The 19,331-nt window shown below is 45.8% G+C and overlaps 1 protein-coding gene across 1 annotated transcript; it reads right to left on the reverse strand.

Annotated features, from left to right (window-relative positions):
- Nucleotides 1-15: 15 nt before the first annotated feature.
- LOC145655883 (multidrug resistance-associated protein 1-like) lies at nt 16-18,939 on the reverse strand (the record flags this gene model as incomplete). Its single annotated transcript, XM_081709344.1, has 9 exons — nt 10,998-18,939; nt 9,684-9,860; nt 8,628-8,753; nt 6,349-6,486; nt 4,592-4,711; nt 3,235-3,296; nt 2,950-3,081; nt 1,352-1,558; nt 16-129 (listed from the first exon to the last, which is right to left on the reverse strand). Coding segments are annotated over exons 1-9 (1,118 nt in total), but the record flags the coding sequence as incomplete, so codon positions are not given.
- Nucleotides 18,940-19,331: the final 392 nt, after the last annotated feature.

Genomic DNA, 19,331 nt, shown 5'->3' on the forward strand with positions numbered 1-19,331 from the left:
GAGAAGCAGCTGTACATGTACTGGTGGTTGAACACAGACTGCAGGCAGGAGAAGAGGAACAAGAGTGAAGCGTAGAAATATCCCTTCCACAGCGGAGCATCGTCTTCTCTTATAAAGCCTAACAGCAGACTAGAGAGAGAGAGAGAGAGAGAGAGAGAGAGAGAGAGAGAGAGAGAGAGAGAGAGAGAGAGAGAGAGAGAGAGAGAGAGAGAGAGAGAGAGAGAGAGAGAGAGAGAGAGAGAGAGAGAGAGAGAATAAATTCTGGGTTAAAGATTCTAGTCAGCAAACATTATGACAGGCGGGCTCATTTGGGTCCTGCCAGAGGTTTTAAGCAGCAGTAAGTGGTTGTCAGCAATGTTCTCTTTTAGTGAACTCGAAGGCTACCTCAGTGCTGTGCACGTCTCCTAACTTAGCTCTGCTCCTGCCCTTGGCTCTGAGGTGTTATAATATTAATACGTTTAAAAATGACTGAGCTCTGTTCGTCTGCTAACTAATGCCACTGACTAACGGTGCGCGTCTAACACTTCGTTTGAGTTCAGCAACAGTGCTCTGACTGCTGGACGCTTTCTGCATGCGTTTTCAAAACAAAGGGGCAAAAAAAAAAAAAAAAGTTCAGCAAGCTGATCTTTGGCCAGCAAAATGGTCAGTTACTGTGTTCCCACCAAGAACCTTCCCTGGGCTGCCGCTGGACACCACAACCCTGCACAGTTGGTCAGGGGAATTCAATTCAGCTTGCAGCCTGCACAAAAACCTAGTGTGCTTGCCAGTGGGATGTGGGTGGAAGTTGACATCTGATCCCAGGTCAGCGAACTCCACCCAAGTTGCAAACTGCATTGCTGTAGGACAAAACATGTGGCTGGTCTCGGGACAGCGTGCCAGGAGGCGACATACGCCCGTGCCATCCACCAGTGGCTGCTGGGAGCTTCCGTTTGGTTGGCGGTGGCTTTTCCGACCGCGACCCCTGCAGCTGTGACTCAGCCTCCCAGGAGCAGGCGCGGCACAGCGGGCATGGCACTACAGCTGGCTGGTGCTCACCAGCTTCCAGGCCAGAAGCCACAATTGCCGCTTGCGGGCATAAACAGCGCCGTCTGCGTCTGGCGTGGACGGCGGCTCTGATCCAAGCCACTGAGATAAGACATCAGAGATAACATATTAACCTAAACTGTGCGATAGACCCCGTGGGCTGTTGGGAAAGAATTTGCGCGGCACTTCTGAACCTTCTCTAGCGGCTTACTTCAGTCATTTTGAGCTCTCTCTCTCACACTCTCAGGCTGCACACCAAGTGACCAAAGTTCAAGAACCTCAAAAGGAGCAGTGGCGCTTGTGCCAACATCTCCTGTCCCCGCCTCACCTGAGAACCTGTGGGATAGAGAACATGAAGGCATCGTGGACCACAAGACACAGCGTCCCCGACAGGAAGTAGGGCCCGAAGTTCCGCGCTAGGGTCCTCAAAAGACAGAAGCCTGAGCTCTGCTCCTTCTGCAATTTCCTCAGGAGCTGGGCCTGCTCAGGCAGATGGGACCCCAGGGCTCCGCCGGTGCCCAGGTGCTGCACCTCCCTAGAGACGAGACGGAGAGCCAGACACTTGTCAGGGATGAACCTGAGGCTGATACACACAGCCTGTTGCCTCTGAAATATGTCATTAAAACTAGCATTGGACAGATTGAAAAAAATCAGGGTTTCCATAAATCGTAAAAGGCGTGTGACATATGAGGGCTTAGCAGTGGGCCGGGTGGGCTTAACGGTACAGTGTCTCTTCAAAATTGAAATGAGCTAACAAGACCAGTGAATTGACACAAGGTGTCTTTCTCGACAGCCCGGGACTCTGCTTGGCCGATTTAAGGCCAAAGGCCGGCGCTGTGGGCGCTGCTCGGATCGAGATCGGATCAAAGCAAAACGGGGACCACAGGAACGTCAACCATGAGCATGTGCATACGTGCCTGCATGTCGTGTTTGAGCTAATTCGAGCTACTGTGGACACAGACTCTGCAGCAGATGCTAACCACAAACACAGCAGTGGGCAAAACATGTCATAGCAATGTGTTAAATTCAGGAAGATGTGAACAGCAGGGCAGTGTGTGAGGTCGTGTACAGATACAAAAGGGCTGGGAGTTGGACAGCACTGTAAACACTTAAAATATAGCTTCAGTTAGACCGTATGGCTGCTGTATTGAGTCACATTGAGGATGGTGTGCAGTGGGGTCCCTACTGCTGTAGTTTGGTACAGTGAGTTGGGATGGTGTGCAGTGGGGTCCCTACTGCTGTAGTTCGGTACAGTGAGCTGGGATGGTGTGCAGTGGGGTCCCTATGGCTGTAGTTTGGTACAGTGTGCTGGGATGGTATGCAGTGGGGTCCCTACTGCTGTAGTTTGGTACAGTGAGCTGGGATGGTATGCAGTGGGGTCCCTACTGCTGTAGTTTGGTACAGTGTGCTGGGATGGTGTAGTGTGGCGTCCCTACTGCTGTAGTTTGGTACAATGTGCTGGGATGGTATGCAGTGGGGTCCCTACTGCTGTAGTTTGGTACAGTGTGCTGGGATGGTGTAGCATCCCTGCTGCTGTAGTTTGGTACAGTGTGCTGGGATGGTGTGGCGTCCCTACTGCTGTAGTTTGGTACAGTGTGCTGGGATGGTGTGGCGTCCCAACTGCTGTAGTTTGGTACAGTGAGCTGGGATGGTGTGCAGTGGGGTCCCTACTGCTGTAGTTTGGTACAGTGAGCTGGGATGGTGTGCAGTGGGGTCCCAACTGCTGTAGTTTGGTACAGTGAGCTGGGATGGTGTGCAGTGGGGTCCCTCCTGCTGTAGTTCGGTACAGTGAGCTGGGATGGTGTACAATGGGATCCCAACTACTGTAGTTTGGTACAGTGTGCTGGGATGGGATGGTGTGGTGTGGCGTCCCTACTGCTGTAGTTTGGTACAGTGTGCTGGGATGGTGTGGTGTGGCGTCCCTACTGCTGTAGTTTGGTTCGTGCTGATGTCCATTCCTCTTCCAGGTCTGAGAGGATCTTCTCTGAAGAGTCTTCCTCACGTAGGCTCCACAGGTCTTCAGCCTGCAGTGGTGTGCGGTATCCTTTAATGACCAACCTGCAGGGAACACACAGACACACATTGGACTACTGGATGTTTCATAAACACTTTAAATAAGTTTAGATTTGTCAAAAATCAAATAGCAAACAACTGTAAAATGTAAAATGTAGAGAAACAAACTGATCAAATCCAAAAGCAGTTCTCGCCTACCCACTAAACCACCAGAAGAGGATTTTTGACAGAAATGATGCATCCTGAACTGGGCACGCATTCTATGGAAAAGAAACAAAAAAAACAACAACACACAAACAAACTGGTTCAAAGTTTAAACTATTAGACAAAACACAGATTATATATATATATATATATATATATATATATATATATATATATATATATATATATATATATATATATGTGTGTGTATGTATGTATGTATGTATGTATGTGTGTGTGTGTGTGTGTGTCTATGTATATATGTGTGTATTTATAAATCATTTAGTTTTATAACTAAATGATTTATAAAAATGACAGTCACCATCTAATACAGATCAAACAGTGGAGCCCATTTTTAGCCAGCAGATGTTTACAGTAATGCTTTCCAGGATGGTGAGATTGGGTGAAGAGAAAAAGCATTTGGACACACCACACTGAGAGTAAACAGAAAATGACTGAGAGTGTCTGTGTAAGTAAGAGAGAGCGTTGATTCTGTGTATGAGAGAGAGAGAGAGAGAGAGAGAGAGAGAGAGAGAGAGAACTAGTGTGGCTTAGTTACAACACATTTCCACCCACAGCTGACCTCAGTACTGCCCCCTTACCCATCCGCCCAACACACACACACACACACACACACACACACACACACACACACACACACACACACACACACACACACACACACAAACACACACACTCTCTCTCTCCCTCTCTCCCGCCTCTTCACCGGAGGTCTCACTCTATGAGATGCTGTGAATAAGTCTGCCCAGGAAGTCACTGAGCCAGGAGGGGAGGATGGGGTGTGGCAGCCATGTCTGTGGCTACAACCTCATCTCACACACACACCCACCCACACACACAAGCACACTGCTCTCTCTCTCAGAGTTTGTTTTCTTGTTTTTGTCTGGAGGAGGGAATGGTTATTGACCACTAACTCATGACAAGGCCCAAACTGGACATCTGCAGACTTCAACTGGACTTCTTGCCATTTCTTTTGTGTTTGTGGCGTTTCTTTTCTGTTTTCTGCATACTAAACCCCTAGAACCCAGGCTGTGTGAGTCACGGCCTCCAGTTGAAAACAGACAGATATTATTATCAAGGCAGGAGAGCCTCATTCGTGACGATGAACAGTCATTTAGGTCGAGTCAAATCAGACCCTGAAAAACATTTCATCAAACCAATCATGGGGTTTTGCTAATGAAAAGGCATGCAAGTCATGGTTCCCCACTGGCGATGTCAGGCCTTACTCCATGAACCTCAGTAAACAACACGGTGATTCACCGTGGGATGTTTGGGTTGCTGTGGATACGTCTGTGAGCCCTTCACCCCACAGCGTCTCCTACCGGCTCACCTTGGGGACGCTTTTCCCGGGAGGTGCCTGGTCCGCAAAGCAGCTGAGGAAGACTTGAGCCAGCTGGAGGGCGAAGCAGGAGAAATAAGCCAAGTGATGGACGATGTCTGGGGAGAGACGCTGAAACACAATAAACGCAACCGGTTCAGGGGGAGGCAGCTAATGAATAGCGAGAAAGAGACACACGTAAACCAGCAGACACTACTCTATGGTTGTGCTCCACAGTTCGGGACTTCCCGTATTGGTGAGGTTTTATCCTGTGTAGCCACAGGCATTCAAACTGCAGTGTTTACAGTCTATAACCTGATCTGAACTGTCAATAGGAAACATGGAGACCAAGTGTGTTCCTCAATGTAATGTTGTGTTTTTATACATTTCACTCTAAAGTGGGCGCCTGCATCATGCACATTTATAATCCCCTCAGATATGGAGCTCTTTCAGATACATTTCTTGGCAACACAAGTAGAAAATCTTCCTTCCTAAGAAAGTGTAGTGACGTGATGGTTAAGACATTCTTTACTGAGCACTGTTGTCACTCAAAATGAGCATTTGTATTTAAAAATATACAAAACATTTTTTTTTAATTATGTCCATTACGTCCTTGGTCCTTGTGTATACCAACGACGTAAAGCACACTGTAGCAGCTTGCTTGAAGGTGGTGGCCAGTGGGTGTGCACTAACATTAATGATACCATAAAGCTTATTTTGAACAGTTTAGGCAAAACTTAATTGTCAGCTTTATATAAATGAATTACGCATGAAAAGATCTGGAAATGTACAGATCGCGGTGACGGAGGCCCTTGGGATGCCATATGCGCGTTGTGCGCGATTATAACATGTACCGGGGACTAAGTTTACCTGCACTTTTACGCACATGGCGAAAAGTTAAAAAAAAACCCCGAATTAATTAATTAATTAAAAAATAAAAAATAAGAGCGGATAAGAAACCACATCCGTCTGGACCGAGGAGGTGCGGAGGGTGCTCATTTTGAGCGGTCGAAAAATACCTCGCTGCCGTTACCCCCAACCCGTTACCCAAACATAGAGGAAGCATTTAGCAAGGCAATGAGAGGGGAAAAACTCGTATTTCCTGCCAGTTTAACGTTTGATTAACGTTCTTTTGGAGCGGGGACTCAAGTTTAAGGTTTATGAAGCAATCCAGGCTTGGTTGAAATATCTTCATTGGACTGTGACTGCCCATTAAGGAAATGCGTTATTTGGAAAGCTGTCATTTGACATGGCTGAGGTAATAACTGTCCCATTACCATAATATATTGTACTATGACGCATCAAAAACGCTGCGGAATAGCGAATTGCACATTTCAAGTCAAGACAACACGGTCATAGCGAGTCACGAGCCTACATACACGGGCCGTGGAAGAGGCCCGTGCGTTATAAACAGATCCTACATTCAAACGCGCGTTCGCATATTTCCCATTTTCACACTAGGACTTTTATGTACTCTACTCCATATTTTCAGACCAACCATAGAATATTTAAAATTGCACAAAACTAACAGTGGCTCTGTAAATAGCTACCGCAAAAACGCACCAACTATCGAACATGTCAGCAATCCTGCACCCGCCTGCTCATGCAAAAATAAATAAATAAACAGATGCGTTTGCGCGCGCAGACGTCGGCGTGTTGGTCCATATGCACGTTCCATTTTCCGCATATCGCGCGCGTGTGTGTCTCGGTTTTGAGAGTTAACCGTGAAACGGACGGCCCGGCTCGGGGGTGTGTGTCACTTCTCTCACCTGTTCGACTGCCAGCTGGATGTTGGCCCGGAGGGGCACGAGGGAGCACAGCACGCCCAGCAGCCAGTAGAGGAATAGCACGACGGACGAGCGACAGCCCCGCGCTCGCTCCCACTGGATGAGGCCCATGGCTAACACCTGACAAGCACAGGGTCGCGCGACAGCGTGGAGTCACTTTGCAATGCACGAGACCTGAGAGACCAAACTGCTGGGAACAGTTTTGACGAGGAATATCAACTATTTGGCCTTGATACCTCATACTAAACGAGGCATAATAAGCAGTTACAGTCCACATGATAAATGAAGCTGTCTAAACCTGCTAAGGAAGAAAAACCTTTTGAGCTGCAAAAATATAAAGTTAAAAAAAGCAAATACCACTTTTGCAAAGGTCTGGCTCTTCTTGTTTAGAATTGTGTATAACAGTAGACCATGAATGGTTCTACCTGTACTATGACCAGTGGTCAGGTCCTCCTGTAAATATAGTGGAGTCTGTTTTATCTTGACCAATCGTGCACAGTTTATTATTGAACTTCTCAGTCAGCTATGGCTGTTGTTTTGTGAACATCCCGCCCTAACAACACACACAGTTCATGGCTCTCTCTCAGATCCTGAATTTGAAGTAATTGCCTTTTCTGTCCAAAACACGCTCAACGCTGTCTACCAGTCCCACCGAACCAGCCCAACGTTTGGATGCCCTTGTCTAGCCACCGATCTTGCCGTGGTGCTTCGAGAGCATCCGTCTTCCGTCTAATTTTAGTCGGAAAGACATCGTTTTGTCACAGCAGCGGGTAAAAAAACAGTCTGGTTACGTAAGGCAAGGCCTTCTGAGCCGCTGAAGCTCAGGCACTGGTCTGTTCCCAGCAACAACCCCTCCCAAACCAAACAGTAACCTTCTCCAAACCAGACCAGACCAAACCTAAGGCTCCAGACCTCAGAGTGATTATGTTAAAAAATGTTTTTTTCCCAGAATTCCTCATTTGGTATACCCTGAACGTTTAGGACATCTTAATACCTGGATACAGAATACGCACGCAAACACGAATATGCGCATGATCACGACCTGAACGTGTGTTTGTCCTTTGCTGTTGGCAAAGGGGCAATAATGGATCCTTTTCAGTAATGAGTCCCTCTCAGGAGTGGAGGAGGGGAAGCTGAAGCATCAGCTAAGATCCAGACGTAATGGCCACCTGATAATCACAAAGTGGTAAGTGTTACAGAGATGTGCCATATTTGATTGCTAAATGCAGCTGGTAGTGCATCCGTAGACCAGTGTATGGTAAGATGGGGAAGAGAGGTGCACTCAGACCTGGTGCTGGTAGGGCTGGGCCAGATTACTCTGATCTCAGACCGGTTTTGGGATGGTTTTTACATAAAGGCTTAAGATTGGGAGTGTGGTACAGGAAGCTGATCCTAGTTCAGCGTAAAAGAGCACCTACAGGCTGGTGGCAAGGAGGCAGTTTATGACTTGCAGATGCCCTCTCAGTGACTGAAGAGAAGCAGATAAACACTCTGGTTTTGGTCGGGCTGTGTGGTTGTTGTTGCTTTTAGCTCTATGGACATCTTGATTACATAAACCCAGATATTACACAAGGAAAAAAATCATGGGTGGTAAAGAAGGGTGAAGAGGACACAAAATAAGCTTTTAAAAAACTTTTAACAGCAATGTTTATGCATGCAGGTAATAAATGACTGCAGATGTCAAATCTGTCATCTGGACCGTAGCCTAATGCATGCTTCGACCGCCACAGATATTTATTTTTATGTTCTTACAATTGAAATTATGACCTTCTGATGAGAGAGGCTGCTTGGGGAACAACAGCAGTCTGTTTAACTCTTTCGGCACCGTGTTTGCTTGGGTGTCTGGGAAGACCACAGGTGTGGAGTGGGCCTTGGGGCTGGATGCAACTCTGTGGGCTACTCTACCTGCTGTCCACTCCCCTCTGCGCCCTCAGCCTCGTGTTTTCGTAATGTTACCCACAGCCAGGCAAATACACTTTCTGCTGGGTCAGGTCCCAGCTTATGTAGCAAGACCGTGACCATTACTGTAGTGACCGGTGAGGACCAGAAGCAGGGAGATATAATCCCCGTAACTCCTGCTTTGATCTCAGCCGTGTGATCTTTCCTGCTAATGGTCAGTGCCTGACGTGATCCGTGCTTTAACGCTCAGAACTGGTGTGGTTTTTCTTCTCTTCCGTGCCCAGACATGGGAACATTAGCCAGGCCCCGCTGGAGGGCCCCGCAAGCTGTGCTTACTCCTGCAATAGCAAGGTTTACCTTACCACTGTCAGGCTGCGTATGACGGGACTCAGGAGGAAGACGAGGTGGCGGTGAAGCTCCTGGTTCCTCTCCAGCAGGATGTAGAAGAATTCCACGAAGCCAAAAGATGCCAGGAAGAACCCCAGCAGCTGTGGGCGAGCACACAGAAACGGAACTCAGACCTGGGTGAGAACTCGCCTGAGTCACGCTTCCGGAAATGTCATCAGCCGCTCGCTAAGAACCGGGGCAGGAAGGATGGCCTTTGTGGGTGTTAACTCACAACCCTTCGAGAGGAACACTGGGAAATCTAGTAATGACTTTCAGATGGGAGAGTAAACCAGATGCATACCCTTCTCATACACAAGTCTATGTGGGGTCTAGATGGGGTTTTCCCAATATAATACCCAGGATATTGTTCCACTTAAAAAAAGAGAAAAACATTTCACCTCTTATTGTGAACAGTGTCAAAGGACTATAGTCATTTTGTGGGTTTGCGCTAATGACGATATAAGGTAATGATTTGGATTAATTCATTTAGATTTACTTTAATTATATGAGTTACTTTAATGATATGAGTAAGCAAAACCGTTAATCTCACATCTGCACAATAACAATTATTCTAATGTTACACTCTCACTTCAAATATTTGTTTAACTGAGTAACATGTTTGAAATGATGTCATGGAACTTTCTATTAATGATGTAATAATGCCATTTAGCTCTTCTAGCAACAGTAAACAATCGAATTCTAGAGCGGCAATGAGAAATCTTGAAAAAAGAAAAAAGCTCACTCCTGAACGGAATGAACGGATGAATAACTATGTAAACACAAAGCGAAGCGTAAAAAAATGCGTCACTCAGCGAACTCAAACAATCACTAGTACGTTACCCTCACCCGCGAGTGTGTGCGGTGCGCGGCTCCGCTCCCAAACTGGGAGGGCAGTAACCCTCTCCTTCTTCCTTAAACTGCACCGCAGGGCCATCCTTCCACTTCCGATCGGCTTTAACACCGGTTTTGCCTTAACGCGTTTCACTTATATGGCCGGCGCAGCCCGCGGCTCGTAGCGCGCTCCGACTCACCAGCTTGGCGCTGCACAGCGGTGAGAGAGGTAGCCGGCTCTGGCCATTGCAATACAGGTGCAGACAGTAGAAGGGGGTGCAGACCCACAGGTAGACACAAGGCGCCCACACCAGGACCGTGTGCTGGAAGCAGTCACTCAGTTCAGGGGTGTGAGTGTACCACGTCTGGTTCCAGTCCTATAATGCGAGGAGCAGAGTTATGGCACTGGGAGAGCTGACAGAGGTCCAACCTCGTATCACCGTGTGCCATCACAAATGAGGTGCTTCTACAGTATCCATTACGTCTGGATGATTGTGGCTGTTCACTAAACCCCATTTTAGTCTGTAATTGTCTAAGAATACTTTCACTGATATCACTTTTTCAAAGAAGTATGGCTTTTGGGGTAAGAGAAAGAAAATGGTTTATAGCCCTTGTTAAAGCCTCAGTGAAATGTTTCTTTCTGCACCAAGGTCACACCAAGCCTAACCTACTGCATCAGCCTCCAGTCCACCGACACTAGAGAAGAGGACCCTGCACTGTTTTCCACTCAGAACATTCTAGTGAGTCTGGCTTTTTCTGCAGACACAGGCCACGTCCCAAATTGGTAGCCATGTTTCCAGTACTGGTGTGGAGCTGTCCAGGAAGCACTAGTGGCTTCGCAATTTGATTGGTTGTTCCTTGTCTTTGTTAACTGAACCGTTTCATATATTAGGGCCCACGTCACCTGTTTTCATTTAGATTTTTACATAGTGCAACATGAAATGCTGACATCACTCTTATTGAGGCGTACCAACTTAGCCACCAGTGTCATGTAAATCTGAATGCCATTGGTGTATAATGGCAACCATGAAGAATGCATTTTACAAATGTCAGATTGTCTGCAGTAAGTTAGCCAAGTACAATCTGAAGGATGTCTTTTTCATGTTCAGTGTAAGGCTGCATGTCCTCCCAAGACAATAACAGTTAAACAGTAAAAGAATGACTGAATATGTAAAGCCCTTTGCAAAAAGACTGCTGTTTACTTTGTAAGTACAATAAGACCTGTTGCTTTATTTATTTGTGGTACAGGTGCTGAGCACTATATGCACACTGAAGAAATATGCATACATCCATATGAACACAAAGGCCACCACGCATAAATGATTAGTTAACAACAATTAGAATTAGAAGGCAAAGATCAAACAAAATAAAATGGACATGGCTGAACTTGATTCTGACGTCATTACTATTATTGAAAATGTAGACCGTGCCCTTAATGCGTTGAATGAATACACAAGAATAGCATTCAGACTTGTGAGACAGATCGTGATATGTGGCTAGTCCCAGTCACTCACCCAGAGTGGGTCTAAGCCACTGCGGCTGCAGAGATTATCCATTCACCGCCGCTGGTCCTGAAGCTGCCGCGCTCTCTGGCTCTGTCAGGCTCTTTACGGCTGCAACGTTCCTGCGGCTCAGCCCAGGATCCACTCGAGTCTGTTCTCTGAACGAACGCTGTTTGGGGATCTCAGCTTCTCCTGCTCCCGTGCACCTGGTCACTGAGGTCTCCTTGTTTCTGAGATGTCTCGAAGGCGGTCTGTTTTATGAGTGCCCGTCAGTTTGCCAGCCACTTAGGTGGGTGGGTGTATTCTCTCTCTCTCTCTCTCTCCCTCCCTCCTCCCCTCCTTCTCAAGTTTACTATTCTCTCTCTCCTGTCCGTTCTCTCTTTCCATCGCTTTCTCTTTTTCTCCATTCCTTTCTCCCACTCTCTGTCTCTTGCTTCCTCTCTTCTTCCAATCTTTCTCACTGTTTTGGTCTCTTTCCTTTCCAATTCTCTCTCTCTCTCTCTCTCTCTCTCTCTCTCTCTCTCTCTCTCTCTCAGCAGCGTGGCTCTGGCTAAGCCAATTGACAAGGCTCTTGCGACAGCTTGAATGTTCTCTCAGACAGGACGTGCAGTCACTTGCCGCCTTACCGGCTGGGAAAGGTGGCGCTTGCGCGAGAGAGGAGCGCACAGACGTGAAAAGGGCCAGAGTCAACTGACCTGTCCTCACACACACACACACACACACCCACACACCCACCCACACACACACACCCACACACACACACACACACGCACACACACACACCACAAACACACACACCACAAACACACACACACACCACAAACACACACACCACACACACACACACACACACACACACACACACCTCGCCACAAACAGACTGGCACTGCCGAAACAGACGGTCTGATATTATGTCTGTCTCTTTTGAAGCTCTCAGTGGTCTGTGATGAGCTAACATCAGGAGAACAGATGCTAGTTTTTTTGTGCTCACAGAGTCCTGGAAAAGTGGCAGAAACCGTTGGCTGGTCTTCGCCCTGAAACCACAGCCAGAACATGGAAAGAGCAGTAGGTGGACGTCCTGCGACATACCGCACATGCGCAGCCATGTGCTACGGCAAAGCAAATATTTACAATGCGATCCCTCAGTGTGACCCAACAGCTGCGCGTCTATGAATCGTGAATCATGCGTCTATTTTCGCTTCAAACCACTTCAGAGCACCGATGACATGCGTTCCGCTTAAGCATCTTTCTAATCGAATTATGGATGAGACTTAAAAATAGGGCTGCATGCAGTAGGTTTTAATACATGAGTCTGACGGACCTTTTCTCTCTGTAGCATACAGAACAAATGGTGCTAACCAGGCAGCCGGAAGCTGCTGATTCAGCGTTATTCGCAGACGCTTTTCAGCTCCAACTTTGATGTATTGCTAAAAAAAAATCTGGATTTATTATTTAAAACATGAAAAACTAGTTCATTTCAAGCTTGTGAAATTATTGATATTTACCTGAATTTTCATCTCAACAAGGTCTCTTTCGACATCGGAACGCTTGCCTACCGTAAGTTAGCAGAGTAGAGCATGCTGTAACTTCGTAATGTTGAAAACCTCTGGCATGAGCTAGACAAAGGTGAGAGGTCATAATGATGAAGAAGAGGCAGAGAAGTACCTCCAGAACAACAATCATACACAAACTCCCTGGATTTCTGGTTCTGTTTATTGCTTACATGTTTACAATGTTTCTAGTAAGCTCACAGAGGTGATGCAATATGCTCAACCCCAAGTCCTCAGTATGGTAGAACCGTCAAAGAATTCGACAGTTCAGTCTTCTGGTGCCTTTCATTAGACTTTCTTACGACCTCATATTTGTCCAATGTGACTGTCCAAGAAAGAGAAGAACTTGCAAGGGCTCTGAGCTATTTTACGTTCCTACGTTACACTAAACCGTAAGAAACATTTTAATACGGAGGCTCCTTGTTTGGGGAGGTGCCAGAAACCTCAAACTCCAATGTGTTTCTAAGCCTTTTCAGAGGTAGCTTCTGTCCTGTCATTTGCCCCTGGACAGCTTTCCTGATTGGCTGCGCCTCCCACACCCGAACCCGTTGGCCTCACAGACCTGCGGCCACGTCTGTCCACGGCTGTTTACCGAGCTGTCGGTCGCATATCATAATGGTGTTATCACCTTGAATTTAACGGGCCATCTTGCAGTGCGGCGAGAACAATAGGGGCAGCGTCACGCGACCAGAGGTGCTAAACTAAGGGATGAATGGACTCATTCTTGGCGGTCAACCACGAGGCCACGAGAGGGGTTTGATTAACGTGCTCTAGACAACAAAGCGACTGTGTTATTATGTCTGCAGAGGTCTGAGCTGGCTGCTCACGGGAGGAAGTGATGCGAAGCATCACCACACGCCGCTGCTTGGCAGGACTGTAGAAGCCTGAACCGGGGCCTCTGGTTCATTACCGCACGGGTCTTGTTTACATCGAGTAGCAGCTTGGCCTTGTGTAACAACAGCTGTGCTGTCCAGCAGTCTTGTATGCTTGACTTTGAAACGACACTCCATCATGGTTTGTTTTTATTTTGTAAGTCAAATCCAGACATCTAAATAACATCTTAAATGAAGCTCAGCTTGGCGGCTTGTGGCGGGCCAACGTGTTGGGCGCTTCTATGTGTTGAACATCTGAACATCTTGTATATTAAAAAAGGATATAGTGCGCATGTCATGTTCCGTGTTGACCTCAGAAGTTCAGTCCATTACGACAAAGCAATGAATAATCATTCTGAGGACTAAAATTAGATAGCAGTCTAAATTAAATGTTGATGTTCCACCAAAGTACTTCACAGAAGGCGAAGCTTCAGCTAGGAAATATACTGCCATGTGACCGTGGTACCCTCAGCCTTGACTTTGTGAAATGAAAATGACTGTGTGTGAAAGCCTGTGGAAGGACTGTGGAAGGTCAGTGAAAGATCTGTGGAAGGTCTGTGAAAGATCTGTGGACGGACTGTGGAAGGTCTGTGGAAATACTGTGGAAGCCTCTCAAAGATCTGTGGAAGGTCTAGCCCTGCAGTTCACTGGCTATAAACAAGCAGGCTCAAGCCAATGCACGAGTCCACCTCACTACACGTAATGCCCACTGGAGGCAAATATTCGACACTAGTGAGAGAAGGCGCTGAAGTCAGAGCAGTCCACTGCCCTGAGGGACTGGTGTGGAGTTGTGTCTGTGATGAGAGAGATGGCGAGACATTGACAGAGGAACAAAGAGACATAGAGGAGAGTGATGAGAGCGTGTAAAGAGCCAGAGCCCTGCTTTACCAGACCAGCTTACCTTCACTTATCACCTCTCTCTCTATGTCTCTCTCTCTCTCTCTCTCTCTCCCTTTCTGTCTCAGTCTCTCTCTGTCTCTCTCTCTGTCTCTCCCTCTCTGTCTCAGTCTCTCTCTGTCTCTCCCTCTCTGACTCTCTCTCGCTCTGTCTCTCCCTTTCTGTCTGTCTCTCTCTCTCTCTGTCTCTCCCTGTCTCAGTCTCTCTCTGTCTCAGTCTCTTTCTGTCTCTCCCTCTCTGTCTCAGTCTCTCTTTGTCTCTCCCTCTCTGTCTCCCTCTCTCTTTGTCTCTCCCTCTCTGTCTCACTCTCTCTCTGTCTCTCCCTCTCTGACTCTCTCTCGCTCTGTCTCTACCTTTCTGTCTCAGTCTCTCTCTCTCTCTCTCTCTCTCTCTCTCTCTCTCTCTCTCTCTCTCTCTCTCTCTCTCTCCCCCCTCTCTGAAGGAAAACAGTCTGGTGAAAATAATGGTGCCATTTTCAGCCCACTCTCTCCAAAAGCGGGAGGACAAATTTAGCAGCAGGCCCAGTGCGAGGTGCCAGGCCCACTGAGGTGTAGCTCTGAGGAGCAAGCAAGAAAAATATGCTTCTTTCTTTTTAAGGGAGCAGCGTAAAGTCTGTGGCTCGGAGCCAAGCAGCAGTAATTCCAGATGTGTCAGCCTACGCGTGCAATTATGACTCGACCTGTTTTCTTCCATGCTCTCTCTGTCTCAGGACGTTGCCTGTGACATCTCACCCCTCCCTCTCTTTCCCTGGTCCCTCAGCTCCGACGCTCGGCCTGCGGCCTCTCGGGATCGTCTGCAGCGGAGGGAGGGAGCGGGCTTCGCGTCTGCTCGGCCGTCTGGGACCTCCTCTCGCGGGCCACGACCGGGCCACCAGCCGCTGAACTATTTGCCACTGGGCTGTTCTGAGAACAGTCTGGAGCTCGCAGCCCAATGCAGCATTTTCGCATGCCAATGTGGACGCAATACAAAGCACAATACATCAGCAGGTCGGTATCTCCAGCTAGATTTGAACATTTAGTAAGTTCCTTTTATGCGCAAGATGCACGTTAAACATTCGTGTCTATCAATCTAATTCTACATTACAAATGCATCCGGTAAAAAGCTTTTGACATCAAAGCCCTAAATAGGAAATTGACTCATGAAGACTTTTGCTGATGAAGATGAACGGTATTTCCTGGTAAGACATCCAGAACCACAACAGGAAGATGGGTTGCCTTGGAAATTGCAGTGGCGACGAGTCTTGGGTATTCCTGTCTGGATGAGCCTTGCGCCAGACACTATGACGTTGCAATAACTTTATTGCTTCGACTCTCCTAATTGCAGGACAATTTGAACAAAAACGTTTCTTAATTTTATGTCTCTACAATCTTGCCTCCCCATGTAATTCTTTCTGGCTAGAGGGCTGATCTGTTGATAATACTTTGCTGGTAAAGGTTTGTAATTCGTAGCCTGTATGGTACTGCAAACCTCTGGAAAACCTCAGTGCCACGTTTGACACACTGCCATCTGACATGACATATTTACAATTGTGATTAACTATGCCACTGTAATTATAGCAGGGAACCAATGTAACTAATGAGGGTAAGCTCTTGTAAAAATGTAACAATTCACTTTACTTATAGTAAAGATGGTTTGCTCTGTTCAGTAAGGGCCAGTTTTCGAAATCCTTTCTTAGATTCCAAAACATTGCATATATCAACAGATTACAGGTGGCTAATAGTGAGGGAAATTTCCATCATGTTTTCTGCACATTTCATGGTGTTTTAAAATGATAAGGGTATTTTTATGTGAATTATGTGCTTTTAAAGTAGGATATGGCACACATTCATTAATTCATCTTGTAAATTATGTAATCCAGTTCAGGATTATGGGCCTATCCCAGTAGCACAGGATCAAAGCAGGGACCAACCCTGGACAGGGAACACACACACACACACACACACACACACATACACCAACCCTGGACAGGGTGCCGGTCCATCACAGATATGGCACACAATATTGTGAATTCAGTAGGAGAATTTTAATGTATTTTCCATAACCTTCTTGCATGAAATCATGGTTTACCTATTAGCCTGATAACTAGTATTCTGTAATTCCGTTTCTGTTACCTGTTTTCACTATCTTGAGAAGGAGGAGGTGTTACCCGGATATACATTAAAATCAGACTAAACTGCATACTGTGAGTATCCAATGATCTACAAATGACATATCCCATCCATGTACACAAAATAATGATCTAAAGATCAGATGTTGTTACCTACAACAGAATTAGACATACCCACAAACATATAGGATTGTATAGGAGATGTTACTGTAGATCTGTTAGAGAATGCTGTACCAGTGCATTAGGAGTGTATTCGCATCTATAGAAAACTATTTTGTGATTTTGCAGTAATATGTATGTAATGTAATTACATGTAATCAGTCCTGTTCTGTGTTCTGCTGTACTGATCTTTCCTTTTCACTTTAGGAGCACCTTTCACAAAGAAGCAACACTGCAACAACACTTTTAACAACTGCATAAATTTATTCACACACACACAAGCATGCACGTGCACACACCCACACAAACATACACACACATACGCACGCACGCACACACACACACAAACACACACACACATCCACACACAAACGCATGCACGCTCACACAAGCACACACACACACACACACACACACACACACACAAACACACACACACACACAAAATGTATATACATGCACAAAAAGGAGACGAGGAAGCACTTACAGCCAGCACTGGCCAATTACGTTCGCAATGCTTAATAGGATGCTGTGGTTTTTTAACTAAAAACAGGCCCTCTCACTCCAAAATAGAAACCCGTGGAAATCCGTGGGTCCGCGCCCACAGATGGATTAGTGGAACCTTTCCTCTAGCCCAACAGACAACACTTCCCACTCAGCTCTCCTCTGTGACGTACTTCTGCGCGTCAGTGACATAAGTCGTGGTACGAGCACAAGCTACACAAGCACGGCTCTGATTTTTATTGCCGTACTTTTGCCTAAAAATGCTTTCTAAAACTGAAGGACATGTCGTAGTGCTGAGATGTTTATGAGGGTTTCTTCACCAAGGTTGTCAGTGATTAACAAAACATTATTACAGAAACACAAAGGAAAAAAGGACCTTTTTTTCCTGGTTTTGTTTTCCCTGCTCAATTAGCTCAGATTGGTTTCAAAACAGTCCACCCTTTTTTACTGAGATCTTTTTATTTGATATTTACACTAGAGAATGAACCAGGAAAATATCACATTAATAGTTCTTACAATTACATAACATACTAAATAGGTGATAAGGCTAAATAAAAAGAAACCTTCTGGGTTGTATATGTATTGTGTTTTGTTAACTTAATTTAATTCATTTTCCCTTTGTTTCCGCGTTTTTTTTGTTCTTCAACAAATCAGGCCTATTTATGTGGGACAACACAGTTGCCTTCCAGATGGGCTCTGAGTGTACCATAGGAGACCAGGACTCACGCTAAGACAGTACCTTAAAGACCAAGACTCACTTAAGACACTACCTTAACAAAGACCAGGACTCACGTTAAGACACTACCTTAACAAAGACCAAGACTCACGTTAAGACACTACCTTAACAAAAACCAAAATTACGTTAAGACACTACCTTAACAAAGACCAAGACTCACGTTAAGACACTACCTTAACAAAGACCAGGACTCACGTTAAGACACTACCTTAACAAAGACCAAGACTCACGTTAAGACACTACCTTAACAAAAACCAAAATTACGTTAAGACACTACCTTAACAAAGACCAAGACTCACGTTAAGACACTACTTTAACAAAAGACCAAGACTCACGTTAAGACACTACCTTAACAAAGACCAAGACTCACGTTAAGACACTACCTTAACAAAGACCAAGACTCACGTTAAGACACTACCTTAACAAAGACCAAGACTCACGTTAAGACACTACCTTAACAAAGACCAAGACTCACGTTAAGACACTACCTTAACAAAGACCAGGACTCACGTAAAGACACTACCTTAACAAAGACCAAGACTCACGTTAAAGCCCTACCTCAACAAAGACCAAGACTCACATTAAAACACTACCTTAACAAAGACCTCTCAGGGCTTTTGAACACTAAACATCAGTAGTTTAGTTTTCCACAAAATGCTACTATATTTCCTTAAATCTGGCCTTAAAATCCCACATTAAAATATTTACATCCTGCTGTTATGACAGGCTTTGTAAATGAAGGCTCTCCCATTCCTAACACTGCTAGCCACTTCCAAAGCTATGGGCTCGGGCTAAAGTTTTAACGCTATCAAGAGGGAATGCCAGCTAGGTAGACTCCTGCCTACAACATCATGCTAACTGGAAGCTACTAGAATCTATTCATTGTTAGCTTTGCTTAGAGTTATTCCTTTAAAAACAACAACGAAGCTTTGCTCTGGGAATCTGTAGTTGTGTTAGCTCACAGTCATTAGTTATGCTACCAAATGACACACTTTGCACAGACAGTTTAATTTAGTAAACCAAGCACTGGGGGATTTGTCATTAGACTAAAAATGATCTGTAATTGGCAAAGATGAAAGTGAATGACAAACATTCACTTGGGGGGGGGGGTGTCACTTAGGGATAAGTAGTAGGATTATAATTTAGTAGGATAAACATTGTAAACTTTGGACTTAGAATCACAGACAATGCAAAAACTGTCCTGTAAAAGGCAGAAGGAATTTTTAGGCTCTGTCTCTAACTCTAAAAGTACTTGATAAAAAAAATCCTAAAGCGATTTACGCTACTCTGAATGCTTAATAAAATGTATGTTTTGCAGTTCAGCACTGGAGCATTCCTATAATAAAACCTAAGTTCTGCACCCTCGAGTTATTTGACTGGAAGACCTCAACCAATTAAATACCTTTTAGGTATAAGTCAAATACTTCTGTCTGCACATTCAGTGCATTCTGCAGCTTAAATCAAGGCCTCTATCTTCCCTCTCTCTGTAATTACCATAAATGTGTAGTAGCAACTAGTGGC

Source organism: Electrophorus electricus, unplaced genomic scaffold, assembly GCF_041902795.1.
Source record: "Electrophorus electricus isolate QZ-2024a unplaced genomic scaffold, ASM4190279v1 Scaffold383, whole genome shotgun sequence".
In the NCBI taxonomy this organism is placed as follows: domain Eukaryota; kingdom Metazoa; phylum Chordata; class Actinopteri; order Gymnotiformes; family Gymnotidae; genus Electrophorus; species Electrophorus electricus.